Source organism: Theropithecus gelada, chromosome 7b (genome assembly GCF_003255815.1).
Source record: "Theropithecus gelada isolate Dixy chromosome 7b, Tgel_1.0, whole genome shotgun sequence".
NCBI lineage: Eukaryota > Metazoa > Chordata > Mammalia > Primates > Cercopithecidae > Theropithecus > Theropithecus gelada.
This window is the reverse complement of record NC_037675.1, coordinates 95,153,196-95,170,284: the sequence shown is the minus strand read 5'-3', so window position 1 is coordinate 95,170,284 and position 17,089 is coordinate 95,153,196. Positions and strand designations below refer to the sequence as shown.

Below are 17,089 nucleotides of genomic sequence, written 5' to 3'. Positions count from 1 at the left end.
CAGGCTGTGCCCACAGGCTGCTGCATGAGGCTGTGGGAGGTTTGCTGGCAGCCTGCTGTGGCTGCCTGGAGGAGTCACGGTGCATTCTGATCTGGACTATACAGCATTTGAGCTGAGGGCCTGCTGGAATGGGAGGAGGGTTTTAAGTAGCAGAGCAGGGGAGGCATTCTAGGTCAAGGCCCCTGTGAGGGGAAGCAGCCGGGCACCAGGAAGCCCCTGCGAGGCAGATGAGGCTGGAGGAAGCCATGAGCCTGACTGGGGAGGCCTTTGTCACTAGGTTGAGTGGTGACTTTGCTTGTGACTCTAGACACTAGGAAGTACTGAAGGTTAGCTTCGGTAGCTACTTTTATGGGGGAAGAGTGTGCACCACCAGGCCACGGCTGCCAGTCTCCTTGCAGACACGCTCCACTTCCCCTGGGGGAGGCTCAACATGAATAATCTGTTTAATATAAACTCGTGTTCTTACAAAAGACACCTAAGCCACTTCTGCCTCCCTCCCTGCCCCAAATCTCCCCTGAAGAAATGTGCTACCTGCTTCTACGGGAGGAGGGAAAGAGAACAAAGTCACATGAACAGCTCACTATGGCAGTGGCGACCAGCGTAGCCTGCTGGGCTTTGTTTCAGCTGGGCTGCGGGGCTCCCAGGAAGGGTGTGAGGGGCGTCATCTCAGAGCAGCTAGAGGGAACTCCTGTCTGTCCCTTTCCACTCTCTCTGAGCTCTTAGCTCCTGGGTCTGTTAGCACCCTGGAAAAAACAGAACTCATCCCAGATGGCTCAGTGGATGGACTTCAGATAATAGGCTTCTTCCAGGGACATGGGTGGGGCTCCACCAGGGCGTGGGCGGGGCTTCTTCCAGGGGTGTGGGTGGGGCTTCTTCCAGTGTTGTGGGTGGGGCTCCTCTGGGGCATGGGCGGGGCTTCCTCCCCCCGGTTGGCGAGGATTATTCCAGCGCTTTGGGCAGGCCCAGAGAGCAGATGGGGCCGGTGAGGCACTCAGGGACTTGCAGAGTGGGAGCGGTTAGCACCTCTAGGAAGACAGACGAGCGGGAAACTAGTGCTGTGGGAACCTCGTGAGAGACTCGCACTTAGAAGGGCCGCCTAGCAGAGCTGAGGTTGGAACTGTCAGAGAAGCAGCCCCAAAACAGGGAGGAAGGGGGAAGAAAGGCTCCCAGCGGCTCTCCACGCTTAGGTTTACCGTGGGTGCCTCCCACTGGCCCAACCCAAGAAGCAGGGGAATCAGGACACACAGTCAGTAAGGTCAGCCTCCCGGGAGCACAGGGCAGAAAGGCAGGTGAAGCAGGCAGGTGGGGTGTAAGCGGACGCTCTGCTGCACGGTCCCTTTGCTGCCCCGCACCAGGCTCTGCATCATCTCTGGACCAAGACCTGGGGACACCGAGGAACAGGACCCAGCCCTTTGACCTCGAGGTCTTCATAATCCAGGGAGAGCATCCCTGGTGCAGCAGATATTTAATGACAAGAGGGGACTGTGCTCACTGCAGGTGAAGGCAGAAATAGAGCCCAATGCTACCAGAACCCACCTAGAAGGAGGCTAGGGAGGAGGCCTAACCCCTTGGTGGAGAGAGAAGAAGGCAGCAGAAGCTGCAACCCTGCCTACAGAGCAAAGTGCTCCCCACTGCCCCCCAGGCGCTGACCTCAGCTGGGCTGTGAGAGATAGCATCCTCACTCAGGCCAGCTGCCTGTCCGCATTTCTCTCCAGCCAAGTGGAGGATTTCTTGCTCACGGCCAATTGTTTTTGGTCAATAATTCATCTGAAACATGCCTTTTCTCTCAGGAAACAAAAGTATCTCATGTCACTGCAAAACCATTAAAAGGAAAATTTAGTGATAAACCCTACTCTTTTTTTTTTTTTTAAACTCTCATACCCTCGAGTCCTAGGGATTTCCAAGAGATCTTTGTAAATGGCCCCAACACAGCCTTTCAGAGCCAGGTTGCCGAGAGGATGTTTCTAGAATCGGGTAGGTCAGGGAGAAGGTGACTCTGGAGATGCCTTGGCACCTGGGGGTGTCAGCTGCTGGGACACGGGCCTTGGCAGGGACGGGCGGACACCGAGGGCTGAGTTGCAGTTGTAGAAGGCGCACCCCGCAGGACCCTCACATCTGTGTCCAAGGCCTGGCTGAGAGGGGGCTGGACCTTGGCAGGAGGAAGTCTCACTAGCACTTGCTAGACACAGATTAGGTGAATTAACGCTTCCTCCTGTGACTCAGCAAACCTTCACCAAGTCCCACCTGTGCACTGGGTAGACCGTGCTCAGGGAACCTCCAGGCTGGGGGAATTCAGAGGAGGGACACCTTGCCCAGACCTGGTAGCCAGTGGGGGTTGGGGAGGGGTTTCTTAAAGAGGTGCATTAGCCAGGCCAGGGGACTGTTTACTTGAATTTGCATGAGCATGAGCAGTGGCCCCCAACTCCGCTGTTGATGACCCCGGACTCCAGAGGGGGTGCCCAGCCATGGGGAGCCCATGCAACATGCACTTTGGTGGCTTCATTGCCCTGGGCTTGTTGTGAACAAGCCTCTTTATCTACAGCCGCATGGAGAGCAGGCCCCAGAGCCCTTGGGTGCTGTGTACCCTTGTGCCTGGCACCTGGGCACCCTCCCACCCCTAGGCCTGACGGGCACGTTTCTGACAGCAGGACAGCCTGATTTGTTAAAAAAGCCTAGAACTGGGAGTCAAGTCCCAGGCCTGTTCCCGTTCCCACCCCCAGCCCAGCCGGGCTCAGCCGGGCTCAGCAGGTATCACTTCCCTCTGTGGCCTCCGTTTTCCCTCTCTGAAATGACAGTCTCCGAGCAGCCTTTTGTCTGCCTGTCCTGGATTGCAGGGGGACCATCGCTACTCGGGCATTCAGCCACTTGGATGTATAAATGCTGATCACTGTGCCCGCCAGAGCTGGGCCAGGTGCCAGGACCAGGTGCCAGGCACTGAGCTACAGGAGTGGGCACCACCGGCACAGTCCCTGCCCACACTGCACATACCTTTTTGGGGGAAGAAGTGGGTATTAATCAGACCAGACTGCCCCCAAAGAACTGTGGATCACAATCAGAGGAGAGGCAGAAGAGCAAAGACAACACGAGTGTCCATCCAGGGCAGCAGACAAACTTAAAACAAGCGATAACCACAGAGAGTAATCAAGATAAAGCTCCAAGGGGCAAGGTACCCGCTGCCCGAGTAGACCTCAGATTCCAGCTGGGGGAGCCCCACAGGCCTGTGCACTTGCAGGGATGAGGCTATTTTTCTGGGGTGGTATTTACAGCTTCTCTGACAGCCACACCCTTCACTCAGAGAAGAGCTCCTGTGTTGAGGGGAGATGATGCTCACTCCCTCCACAGAGACACGCCCACACCGGCACAGGAAAAGCACCTTGCCTCCATTGGCCATCCATGGCGTGGGTCTGTTCTCAATTGCCATGAAGCCATTGGACAGACATTTCCCTCTCACAGATATAATTGGCAGAAAGACCAATACAAGGCTGCAGTACGATTTGGCTGACCCTGCAGACGTTAACTGCTAACCTTAAATAAGCGTGCTGCCTCCCGGACGTGGGCTTGAGTGTGCGTGAATGTGCCTAAGCATCGCTTCTTGCTGGGCTCTGGCCCTCATCAGCTGTTTGTGGTTGAGCCACTTTCAGTAGAATAAGCACTTTTGAATGCTCAAGTCTTTTTGATGGTGCCTTAGAAAACCCATTGACTGGCACAGGACTGTTTAGTGTTGATCCATTTATTGAGCACCTACTGTGTGCTAGGAACTAAGCACAAGGGATGCAGAAGAAACAAGACAGTCCCTGTTCTCCTCCTGCTGGAGGAGGCAGATTAAGCACACACACCAGCAAATTAATAAATGAGGTGATCTTAAAGACTACAATGAGAGAAAAATACAGGGTAATGGGGAAGAGAAGGAGAAAGGAGCGAAGGTTGCATCCTCTCCAAAGAGTTAGGCATGTTGTGCATGCCTTTTGAGACAGCTTAATCACTAGAAAGTATGGCTAGGGCATTGCACATTTATTCCCTCCTTTTAATTTAGTTTTAATTTTTATCAAAGGAATACATATAGATACTATGGTTTAAAACGTCAAATGTGCTCCCAAGGCTGTTAAGAAAGACAGCAGCCCCCTGTCTCTTCCCCCAAGTCTCATTCTTGAAAGGCAACCGCTTTCAACAGTTAGCTGTTTCTTCTGATATTTCTCTCCATATGCTAAGTGATGTGTATACTGCTATTTAAATTTTCTTTCCATTTTAAGCACTGTCTATTACTTTCTGCTATGGAAGATACCAAGGCCAGCACCCTTGCAGTACAGACATACAACATACTTCCCCTCTTCTCATTCTCCACCTAGAATGGGGTTCAGTATGGGATTCTGTGCCTATTCAGTGCTTACCTTAGTGTAACAAAGAACATATTGTGCATAGCTGAGCCACATAGTGTACTATGCTGTTTCCTTTCCTGGGGTTAACAATGCCTCCTCTCAACACAGTGCATTTTTGTCCTGGGGGCTCCGTGCTCCTCTCCGAGTGGACTGTGGGTCTCTGAGCCTGTTGCACAGTTGTCACCCTACAATAGTTCTCTCCAGCACCCTTCCAAGCTGGATGATCCCAACACGGCTCCTCCCTGGGAACCTGCTACCCTCAGCTCTCTCCCTCTCCAACTCCAGTCCCTCATCTCCTTAGCTTGATTCTTCCATGGATATTTTTCCCAAGATCTTTCCTGGATCATAGACTCAATAGAAAGTTAATCAGTGAAATTAGTTTTCTTTTCAGAATTTACACTCTTTTTGGAGCATTGGGATAGCCCAGAGAAAGGTTAGTTCTTACTGAATGTGTGGCATATAAAGAAGATCTGGTTACCTGGGGCACCTGGAATGCCAGGGAGGGGTGGAAATGAGTTTCCTATGGAGTCTGAGCCAGAATGCACCTTCATGGTCAAGGGCCAATCCCTTGTTTTACTGATGTGGGAACTGAGGCCTTGGTGGGGAGAGAAGTAGTTCAGGTTCCAGAGGTTTCCTGCCCTCCTCCTGGCTCATTGAGCACTCCCGGAGCACTCTCTGGTCAGTGTCCTTCCCCTCACTTCTTCCGGTTGAGTCCTTACTGTTCCTCCCTGGAGTCCCAACTCAAATGCCACCTCCTCTGAGATGTCATCCTGGACGAGTATAGAGCTCTCTCTTCCCTGTCCAACTGCTAGAGTCATAGCTCTCCCTGAATTTACAATTCTGCTTTCTGCTGTAGGTAGGTGTATGTCAGTTTTCGTGTGCCCACACACTTGCGTATGAGTGGTTGTGCGCACACACGGTAGATGGGTATTGGTCATCTCGTCTTACTCATCTCTCTCCCGATGGTGCCTGGCACAATGCCTGGCACATAGTAACTGTTCAGTGGTGGTTTCTGTGGTGTGAATGGAGGCTTGTTCCCACAGACTTGCCAGAGTTCACCTTTTAAACTGACAAACTCTATTTAGAATTGCAGTAAACTCATTTTTTTTTTCTCTGTCTCGATGAGTGAAATAGTCTGCTTTTGGTGTAAATAGCATGCACCCAATTTTAAGTGTTGGGCCTTACCCCTTCACCAGTTTCAGTTTCCCCAGCCCCCTGCCATTCCTGCCCCCGCCCTCCCAGCCCCATTTCTTCAGTATGCCTCCTGCCATTCTCTCCCTTCTCCATACTCCAGCTCAAGTGCAAGTACCCTGACTCAGTGGTCCCCTCTCCAAGCTTCGGAGTAGCACAGCCTCCCTCCCACCTGTGCATGACACACTCCCAGGCTGTGAACGCTGTGGAGCAGCCCCGCCATCTTCCTCCTCTTCTTCCTCCCTGCAGGACACACCTACTGTGCCAGGTGCCAACCCAGCCCTCTCTCCCTTGTTGCCTGCTCTGGCCTTCAGCTGATCTGCAGAGTCAGGGCCAAAGGAGGGGGAAGGGGAAGAAAAGGTGGGCCAGGCCCAGAGGCCAGCAGTGAGGACCAGGAATCAGGACAGGAGTGGAAGCACTTCATCTACCCTCAACTCACCACAAACTTCCAGGAGCAAGAAATTCACCTTGAATGCATCTTGGTGCATTCCTGGGGCCCTGAGACGGGGTCTATCTCATGGGCCAAAGCCTTTTGACCAGGTGGAGTCTCAATGCCGTTCCCATCTTTCACCTCTCCTGCTGTTCATATGCATACGTGTAGCAACACTCCCTTCTCCCCACTGCCCCAAACCCAACCCAGAATCACCACGCCTGGTTGTACTGTGAGTCAGGTCAAAGTTAGTATACTCCAAGGAAGGGCCTCTTTAGGGCAAGTGCTGAGCATTGATGCATGGCCTTGGCTGCTCAGAGACCATCCGGCATCCTTTGGAACCTGGGCTGGATTCAAGGAGCTGGCACCTGTGCTTAGTCCAGAATCAAGATTCAATCTTCTGACTCCTTAGCCAGTGTGGCTTCCCTTGGGCCTGACTGCCACCTTCTACGCTGTCTTGGGCTTGGTTCTTTGGAGTCCCAGAAGCTGCAGTGTCCTCACCATCACACCCACATCCTCCATCCAGGAAGAGATCAGGCCAGCACGGGGCAGGAGCATGAGGTCCTGACCTGCCCTGGGCTGAGATGCTTCTTAGGACTTATTTGTCCCCCCATAAAGACCGATCTTCCATGATGGGTGATAAAAATCCCATCCTGCTGTGTGAGGCAGGCAGCAGGGAGGAGCCTGCTTCATCTGCTGACATCCTTGGTGTGGGGGGCATGGAGCCCAGGCCTCCGTGCACTGTGGACAGTCATGGACAGAAGGCTCAGCAGATTGAGGGTGTGCCCAGGGCCAGCTGGTGGGAGACCCAGACGGATCCCTGCTTCTTGGGGCCTTTTTCTTTTGTCATCAAGAAATTCATGCCTCTCTGGACTCATCTCTCCAGACATGCTGGGTCAAGGTCATGGGGCAGGGTGAGGGTAAATGGGAACCCCCATTTAAGAAGTCCTCAGATGATGACCACTGCAGTCAGGATAAGACCCAGACACCTTGCACCTGCCAGCTGCACCCTGCAGGGGCTGGCTCCTGCCCCACCTCTCCTGCTGGTGTTTTTCTCCTCCTCGCCGCCCTCGCTCAGGACTCTCCAGCTGCACGGGCCTCCATCCTGGCTCTGTCCCACTCCTTTCATGACAGGGTCCTTCTCACCCCCTGGACCTCGCTGACCTGTCAGCCTACCAGGCCTCCTGCTATTCTCTCCCTCAGCCCCTGGTTCTTTGCTGTCTTAATTCCTCTCCTAATTTGCTGCAATCTGTTCATTTGTGTACTGCTGGTCAGATGACTGCCAACCTGGTACCAGGTCAAGGCCAGCGTCCTTGGGCCATATGAGTCCGTTTTGTGCACTCAAATGAGCCAAACCCACAGGACCCTGAAGGTGGAGCCACCTGTGGAGGAATCTTGCCCGTGAAGAGAGGTGCCCTGTGCCTGAGGTTGGGAAGTCCGGGGAGGGGGATGCACCACTGAGGTAGATACCCCCTCAACCTCCTTGTTTGCTTCAGGAGCCCCTGAAGCAGTGCTGGGCATTTCTGTAGTGCCCATGGTGACCAGGCTGGGCTGGGCTGGGTCAGGACAGCTGAGAAGCATAGGATGCAGGGGAGCCCTGGTGGGGCATGACCGCCCAGGAGATCAGGGCAGGTCTCTCCTGGAAACCCGGCCTCTAGGAAGAACAGATGGCTTTGAGTATTCCCATTACCAGTGACAGCAAGACAAGGTGAAGGAGGTTTTGTGACCTGGGGCTGGTGTCCAAAGGCATGCCCATATGTGTCTGCCTGTGCCCACCTGTTCTGTATAAAACCCCCACCAGACCTCAGCCAAAGGCCCCTCTGCCCAGAGGTGTTCCCCAGCCCCCTCATCCCCAGCACAGAGGCGGGTGGCAGGGAGGCATTGTCGCTGGAGTTTGAGGGAGGCAGGTGCCCAGACCCCCAGTGAGACAGACACCATCTGGGCCGCTTCTGCCCACAGAATCCCCCGCAGGATCTCCATCCCCCAGCATGATTCTGGCATCTCGGTGACTTGAAGGACAGTCACCGAGGCCTGAGCTACCTTGGAGGTCCCCTGTCCAGGGCTCTGTGCGTTACCCTGCAATCCTTTCTTCAGCATCTGAGCTGGGAAGGGCTCGGCCCTAGAACAAATCCCAGGCTGCAAGCGGTGCTCAAGGGGAGAGAGGGTCACACCTGTGAGAAGGCCCTCCCCCGGCGGAGCTCTCTCTGCTCTCTCAGCTCCCAGGGGAGGATGCAAGCATGAGAAATGCACAGGCGCCAGTTCCGCCACAGCTCAGCAGAGGCGGCCAGACAGGTGATCCCAGGGGATGGCCCAGACAGTGGGTCCCACTGGCTGTGAGGACGCTCGTCTGCCGCATGCCTGTCTCCCACCGCCTGGGCGATGGAGGCTGGACGTGGGGCTGCTGCTTCTCATGGTGGCACCCTCGAGGCTCAGAAAGGCGTTTTTCAGCTTCTTGACCCAGGTTCGGGGAAGTCCGAGGTCTACAGAGGAGTCTTATCATGGAACGCTGCGTGTGTGTGTGTATATGAATGTGGGGATATATGTATATAGGCATGTGCATGCATACGTGTATTCATATGTATGTGTGTACCCATATGCACGTGTGCATGCATATGTGTGTAGGGACGAGTGTGTATGCGTATATATTGTGCATGTGGATTTGTGCATATGTACATGTGTCTGCATGTATGTGTATATTTGTCTGTGTGTGCATGTATATGTGTGTAGGTACATTTTTGTATGAGTTTGTGCATATGTACATGTATCTGTGTATGTGTATACTAGTTGTATGTGTGTGGATTTGTGCATATGTACATGTGTCTGTGTATATTATATAGGTGTATGTTTGCATATGTGTGTGTGTCTATTGTGTGTGTGTGTGTGTGTGTGGATTTGTGCATGTGTACATGTGTCTATGTGTATGTGCCTGTGTGTGTGTGCATATACGTGTGTGTGTAGGGACATGTTTGTATGGGTTTGTGCACATGTACATGTGTCTGTGTATATTGTACGTGTGTGTTTGTGTACGTGTGTATGTGTGGATTCGTGCATGTGTACATGTGTCTATGTATATGTGCCTGTGTGTGTTATGCAGGTTCATGTGTATGTATGGGCGTGGGGGGTGTCAAGGGTGGGCAGTTGGGGGGATGAATGCCTTCATAAGAGGTGAGTCGGGAACCTTTAACTTTTACTTCTCCCAGGGGCGCATGAGGCAGGAAGAGAGCCTCCCTTCTCAGACTCCCAGAGCTGTTCTTTGCCTCCATCTCTTCCATCCCCACAGAGCAGCAGGCTGAGGGGGAGGCTGTCACATCATGGTCAGCGGGGCCTAAGGGGGGTACCTGGGTCCCGGCCCTCCTTGCCCAGGCCAGAGATGCTGGTGGAGGCATGGTTTCTGCAGGGGCCCCTCGTGGCTGCTGGCATGTGCGACTGGAGCTGTCCGCATGGCACTCTGAGCAGGGAATATGGGGACCTGCTGCCCTCCAAGCCCAGGGCAGGGGACAAGAAGTCTCAAGGTGGCAGAGCCCACCCTCCTACAGGCAGGACTCCTGGGTGCCGCCAAGGAAGTCTCACTAACCTCTCTCTTGGTTTCCAGGAACCATGCCATTTAGGGAGCCCTCTGTGGCCATCTCTGCCTGGACCCGGGTGGAAATGTCTCTTCTTGGTTTAGTGAGACCAGCCTCAGCTGACTCACAGAGCTGCAGAGTCAGGCTGGGTCCTAACAACTCTCTCTAGCATTTCGGGAGCCCCACGGGGCACGCGTTAGGTAGGAAGTCTGTGCAGACTGGAGAACCTTGGCTGTTGCCAGTCAGTGGGGCCAGCTACCTGCTGACACCTTTTCCCCAGCAGTACTGAGAGCTAACAAACATTTATGGAGCACTTACGGTATGCCAGACGCTTGTCTAAGTGCTTGACATGGACTAACGCATTTAATCCTCCCAACAAACCTAAGAAATGGACACCACTATTGTGCTCATTTCAAAGACAAGAAACTGAGGCATAGAGAGGCTATGTAGCTCGCCTAAGGTCACACGGCCAGAAAGTGGTGGGGTAAGGGTTTACGGAGCCTTGGCATCTGCCTCTTAGCACTTCCGCAGTGTCACCCTGAAGTGCCGTGCTTGGTGGAAGGGTGCAGAGCTGGAGCCATCTGCTGCTCTAGGGGAACACCCAACTTCCTTGGGGCTCCAGTGAATCCCAGAAAGGCTTTGGGAGCAACAGTCCAGACATCAGAGTGGTTGGGGACTCATTTCTGGTGGCAGGAGGGGAACGGATCATGGCCACTTCTCAGGAGAGCCCTTGGCTGCCACGCTCTCCCACCACCATACACAGGCTCCCGAATGCTCCTGTCTGGGGCCCGTACCTGCCACAGGTGCCGCCTTTGCCAGAAAGAGCCCCTGCCAAGCCCCCGGCCTGTTTCCCGTCTGGGAAACTGGCTGAGCAGCTGAGAAGGCTCTGGGCCCCCTTCTCACCCTGCCTCCCAGGATCCTCCTGCCAGACTCGCTTCCTGCTTAGCTCTTCCAAGCCACCTCTTCCCCGGCGCCTGCGAGGACGAAGGGGTCTCACAGACGACAGGATGACTCTAGAACTCTCTCCTTGCCTCCTGCCAGTAGAAATCCTGCTGACCTCCTCCCCTTCCCCTAAAAAGGGTGGAAACCTTGAGCCCTCCAGGTTGAGTCATTTCTAAGGGAGCTCCAAGCCGCCGTCTTCATTTCTTCATTATCCACCCTAGAAGGCCCTTAAGCCATATCTGCCATGATCTGGACCTGTTGCAATTGTTTTTATTTTAGCCCTAAGCCCAATGTGTAATATCTATTAAGGAGCATGCAGTGTGGGCTTGGGCCCAGACTCTTTTTTGCCTGTTAATATTTTCTGGAATCCTGATGCGGATGTCCTTTCTTCCCCTCATGTATTCATGATACATTTATCCCACTTGAGTCCATCAGCGGCCTCACTGGGGGAGCACAGGATCTCACTGTAAGAAGATGCCACCGCCACTAATTGTCCAGGACATGCGGATTTCATGGAGTCAGAAGTCAGGCACACCTGGCAACATCAGAGCTGCTTAAGGCTCCCTGGAAAGGGGTGGGTAGGACAGGAATGGGGATGAAGGGGACAGAGGGAGCAAAAGGCCCAGGGCAGAGCTTGGCTACAGAGTCCATCATTTCCCATGGATCCCGACATAAACAAGGTAGCACAGCTGAGGCCTGTAAACAGAGAGTATCTGTTAGCATCTACATAAATGGGGTTCTCAGATTCATATGTGGGATATGCTGAGTTAAAGGAAAAGGAGACAGGCTCCTTGGAGGACTCTGCAGAATCTCTAAGAGGAGAGTGGAAGAAGGCTTTCCCAAGTTGATGAGATCCCAGAGCTCATAGGGGAATACCTGCTGGGAATGCTGATTAAATGGGAAGATGCTGGCACTTTGGGAGGCCGAGACAGGAGGATCGCTTGAGGCCAGGAGTTCAAGAACAGCCTGGGCAACATAGCAAGACCCTGTGTCTACAAAAAAATTAAAAATTAGCCAGGCTTGGTGGCACACGCCTGTAGTCCCAGCTACTCAGGAGGCTAAAGCTGGAGGATCGCTTGAGCTCAGGAGTTCAAGGTTGCAGTGAGCTGTGATGATGCCACTGCACTGTAGCCTAGGCAACAGAGCAAGACCCCATCTCCAAAATAATAATAATAATAATAATAATAATAATAGGAAGATAAATGTCTGGCCAAGACACAGTGTTAGTGGGTGGTGGCCCAGGCCCCATCACAAACCAGATGAGCATCCTTGGGCAAGTTAAGCCCTCCCTAAGCCTCAGTTTCCCCATGAAATGAATCTGTTACTCCAGGCCTAGCTTCTTCAGGTGACCACTGAGAGAAGGGACAAGGAAATCTCTGTGACTGACAGTGCTTTGCACAAAGCATGATGCACTGTGGGAGGAATTGTGGGTTTGCCTCTTGCATTCCTAGAAGAAGCTGCGGTGGCTGGGCTTGACCACCTGGAGTGAGTGCACTTGACTCGCTTAGCAGATGTTTTGAGCTACTTCTGCTGCAAGAGAAAAGGGAACAGTTCACTACCAGATTGATCTCGGTGTGTAGTCTCTGAGTAGGCCTGATCATTCTTCACATGAACTGCTAATGATCCCCTCACAGACCCTGCCTTCCCTGAACTCACTCAGTTATGGCTTTGTCCTGGAGACATGGAGCTGATCACCAGGCACCAGCTCTTCTGACTATGGCTCTGGGGAGGCTCTGGGGACTTTTGAAAAGGCAGAAGCAATCAACTCCTGGGCCTATGACAATGACCGTAAATGTCCATTCTGGACAACTCCCAGCAAGGGCAGATCCAGGCTCAACCTTGGCACCCCTGGGAACCCTGGAGGGGGCTGGGCTACTGCCCCGTGGGGATGAGATAGCAGAATTGTGGCATGGAATTGGGCTACAGAGAGCATGTGGCTTAGACCAGGAGGATACAGATACTCAGGCTGGGGGCCAGAGCCCTGCTGAACAGCTTGTGGGAGGGAGGAAGTGAGACTTGAGCCAGGCCCAAAAGTACACCATAATTTCAAAACCCCAGCAAATGAGCAAGAGCCTTCTCGGAGCCTCACTCCCAGCCTTCCTGATCCCTTATATGCATAGGAAATGCATAGGAAAAACCGCTTTTGGGATTAAGGGCCCTCTGGAATGAGCTTCAAATGGCTCAATTTAAAGTGTTCAAGAACCACTGGTGTGTACTAATTTAGTGTAGACATTCACCACCATCATCACTACCACCATTGCCATTACCATCACTGTCATTGACACCCCCATCATCATTACCACTATCACCATCACCACCACCATTGCCATCTCCATCACCACCACCAATACCACCTCCATCATCATAACCACTATCACTATCACTACTACCAATATGACCTTCACTACCATCATCACCTCCATCACCACTACTGTCAACCCAACCATCACCACCACCATTACCCAAACCATCACTATCATCGTTACCATCATCTTCACCCCATCATCATTACCACTATCACCATCACCACCACCACCAATACCACCTCCACCACCATCATAACCATGATCACAATCACCACCACCATTATGACCTTCTCCACCATCATCACCTCCATCACCAGTATCACCATCATCACCACTGTCAACCCAACCATCACCACCACCATTACCCTAACCATCACTATCATCACCACCATTATTAGCATCATCAGTGCTGCCACCATCACCATTACGACCTTCATCACCACTACCACCACCACCCGATTACCACCAGCATCACCACTACCACCACCACCACCATTACCACCAGCATCACCACCACCACCACCCCATTACCACCAGCATCACCACTACCACCACCCCATTACCACCAGCATCACCGCTACCACCATCTGCTTCATCACATTTTGCATTTGCCTTTGCCCACACTGAGGAAGATTGCAGAACTCACCCCCTAGCACTTCTGTTAACTGTCTGTGCCCTGATCAAAGAGATCAGTCAAAGCTTGACCGGGCTAGACTGAACATACTTTCTTGTTTGTCCAAAACAGCCCTGACTCATACCTGTTGTCCCTGTTTCATCGTTAATAGCTCCCCTCTTTCCCTCTCAACTGTGCCCCGGTTTTCATGACACCTGAGTTGAGAGCACGTCCAGCTGCTGATTAACCCCTCAAGGACTAAAAGCTCAAGGATGCTAACCAAGAACAGAGCTGTGGGCTTCCTTCTGACACTCTCACGGAGCAGGGATGCTAACTGGAGGTTACGCCCCACCATCACTGATAACTAATGGTGTCCCTGCCTCCCCGTCCCTTGCCTTCCCTGTCCCCTCCCCGCACTTCCAGGAAACCACTGAGAAAAGACGAAAATGGCACCAGCGTTGCTGAGTATCCCATGAGTACTTCGCAGAGCAACAAAGGAGTGGATGTGAACAACACAGTGGTGTGAGTCTGCAGGCCCTGGACCCGCTGGCCAGAGGGACACCTTGGTGGCACTGGTGGACATGGGAAAGCAGGTGGACATGAGCTAACTCTGAGCTTGTCCAGGACTTCATTGCCTCACAGGCCCCGAGCCTCCCGAAGGAGAAACCATTCTCTTCCCAGGCTTGCCCCTGGTCAGCCTGCGGGCCAAGGCAGCTCGGACACCAGGCTGAGCCCGGCACATGCTGCATGCAGCACCTGGGCAGTGTCCCCACCCCAGGCCCTCCACATCCTCCTCCCTGTCTGGTGTCTGGTCTGTCGACTGCCCCCAGCTGCTGTCTAAAGCATGCGCACTGGCGAAGCCAGGGGGATCTGTCTGTCTGCTGTGGCAGGGAGGCATCCCCCTTTAGCCAAAAGAAAGATGGTCCAGGGCCCACTCCCTGCCGGAAAGCCTCTCCTCCTCCCAGGAAGCCTGCCTGCTCCTCTGTTCACGTTCTCAACAGAAGCCATCGGCACAGCCAGGAGACAGACGTCCCCTTTCAAAGGTGCTTCCCACACATCTGTTTATCGCCCCATCTGCAATTGTTGTCAATCTTCAGGGCCTGCCTTCTCCCTCCTATCCCCACTGACACCCCACACCCTAGGCTCCTGACTGCCTACCACGGAGGGCTGTGAGCCCAGCCTGCAAATTCCCCTCCTGAGCAGACATAGGAGTGCGTTTACACTCGCGGGCAGTGTCTGGCCTCCCAGGGGGAAAACGACTCACTGAACCCGCGGCCCAAGGCCACCGGGCAAGGGCAGAGGCCACTGCACCTGTCCTCAGACTCATCCCCACACTTGACCCCATAGGAACCGATGCATCTATGTGAGCCAGGCCCTGCCTTAGTCGGCAGAGGCCACTACTTGTGCCAAATCTGCTGTGGGCATGCTGTGCCAGGCTGATGCTGGCCAGGCGCTGGATGTCCCCCACGGTCCCCTGAGGCCTGACTGTTGTACTCAGGCCCTCTTCCAGAGTCCTCCATCCTCTCCCCACTTTACCCTCCCCGAGCCCCAGTCACCAAGAAGGCGGTATTGTTCTTCCAGTGTCTTCCTATCAATGTCTAAAGAGATCTCACGCTATAGAAGCACTGAGCCCTCCAGTGTGGTTGGAGGATCAAGGGATGAAATGGGACAGGAGGAGAGGAGTCCTCCAGGCTGGTAACCCCTGCCTGCTTGGCCTATCTCCCAAGTGGCTGCCTTCCCTGTGGGCCACATCAGGAAGCCCATGGAGACGGGATGATTTTGCATCTCCTGGAAAATGAGTGGGAAACTCCCCACCGCCCCTACATATGTGCTCAGAAGGAACCCAATGCACTGACTGGTTCCATTGTCGAGCCCTGTAAGACCTAATTTGCCTCCTAAACCTCCAGTGTACTCCTCTGGTAGATGTTTAAGCTACAGATGAGACTTTGAAGTCCAGGGAAGTCAGACACACCTGAAAACCGGTCCCCATTTGGGCCAAACCTTAAAATGCCCATTGTCCCAGAGTCCTAGTGCCCACGGAGCTGTCTGTGTGTCATTGTCCTGCCCAGGTCAGCAGGTGCAGGCTGAGGACAGGCCCAGGGCATACCCTCCCATAAAGGGTTTTTCTTCTTTCCTCATTTCCTTCTATTTGAGGACTTGTTTGGGGTTTGGATTTGAATTTTGCTTCCCCTGGACACCTGGGCATCAGCATAGTGCCCCCCCTGCCCCTGGCCTGGCTGGTACTTCACAGTGCTCTTGAGGTGCGGAGCCAGGTGACAAACAGGCCAGAGGATGTGGGCCAGCAGCAGGTCAAAGGGGGAAACCCAGCAGACCCCCCCCAGGGCACTGTCCCCCACTGCCTTCAGCCTCCTGGTGCCTGCTGAACCCCCAAGCTGTGCCCTAAGCAGACACCTGGGCAGGACCCTAGCCCTAAGCACACACCACCCTGTGCTGCAACCATGAGAAAGTGCCCGTGCCTTGGGCTGTCCAGAAGCTCAGAGTGATCAGAGGGCACCTTCTGCAAGAGAAGAGGTTCCTGGCTAAGGGATCAGGGAGTGCTGGGCAGCCTGAAGGGGCTGGGCACAGCCCAGCTTTACACACACTCACCTGGTCCCATCATTCCCTACCTTGGCTTAAACCTAGGAAGCCTGGATTTTGCAGTTAGCCTAACCTTCCAGCCCCAGGCAAGGCTTCCTGGCGAGGAATCAGCTGAGCCATCACCACGCTTTGGGGCCTGTATCCTCTTCCCTGAGCCACTGACACATCCAGGGCTCTGGTCTGCACATAAATTCCCTCTCAGTTGGGCTTGTAAAATCCCTTCTCACTCCAGTTAGCAAAAACCAAGGGAAGAGCCTAGTTTTTAAAAAATACTCACTTAATACCCACACCCCACCCCAAGCCCAAGACCGGCCATTCAAAAAATAAGTCTCATGGCACAGCAAGGGAGACCCACTAGATTTTGAGCTTACGAGACATAAGCGTACTTAAAACCATGCCAGCCTAGTATTTGAGCTTAGAACTTTTATCTAAAATGAGCCGGCAGTCTCCAGACACACACCGATTCTCAGGCTAGTCCAAGCCCTGATGTCAAGAATGAAATGCACTTCCCTTCGCATTTTGTCAAATAGATCTTTTCCAGCCATCTCGCGGTTGACCCCAACTTTGGAACTCAGATCATAGGATCTCCCAGAGGTTTCAGGTGTTCCTAAGAAGCTTCTAAAGGAAGTTTTGGAAGAAAGACTAATAGGTGTAAAAATATAAACATATATATTATATATAGCTATATATATTTAAAGAGATCTCGACATATATATATATATATATATATAAAAAAAATACAGCTACTGTACTCTGCATCTGTACAAAGTATGAGTTAAACTGCCCAGGTAGTGTGAGATACGTTATGCATGAATGTGAATATCCTGAAATCTGCCTTCTTAGCAATGTGCCGCGTGTACTGGGGAGAGGACAGTTGCTCCTGGGAGTTCTCTCAATGGGCAAATGTACAAGTCGATGCCGTCTTATCCACCAACAAGCCATTAAGGTTGGTTTCCTGCTAAGACTTTTGTACCGGAAGCAAGACCGGCAGCACTGGGGGTGTCCATATGCCACTTACGAGGCAGAAAGCACCGTGACTTTTTTATTTTCAATAAAAATATAGAGATATC

The 17,089-nt window shown here is 53.1% G+C and overlaps 1 protein-coding gene across 1 annotated transcript in view; it reads left to right on the top strand.

Moving 5' to 3' along the window:
- Window positions 1-17,089, top strand: part of PRIMA1 (proline rich membrane anchor 1) — a 69,577-nt gene extending 52,488 nt beyond the window's left edge. The window contains exon 5 of the mRNA XM_025392206.1: window positions 13,845-17,089. Within this exon, the coding sequence (XP_025247991.1) occupies window positions 13,845-13,947 (103 nt within the window). The 3' untranslated portion in view covers window positions 13,948-17,089. The remainder of the gene's footprint in view (window positions 1-13,844) is intronic.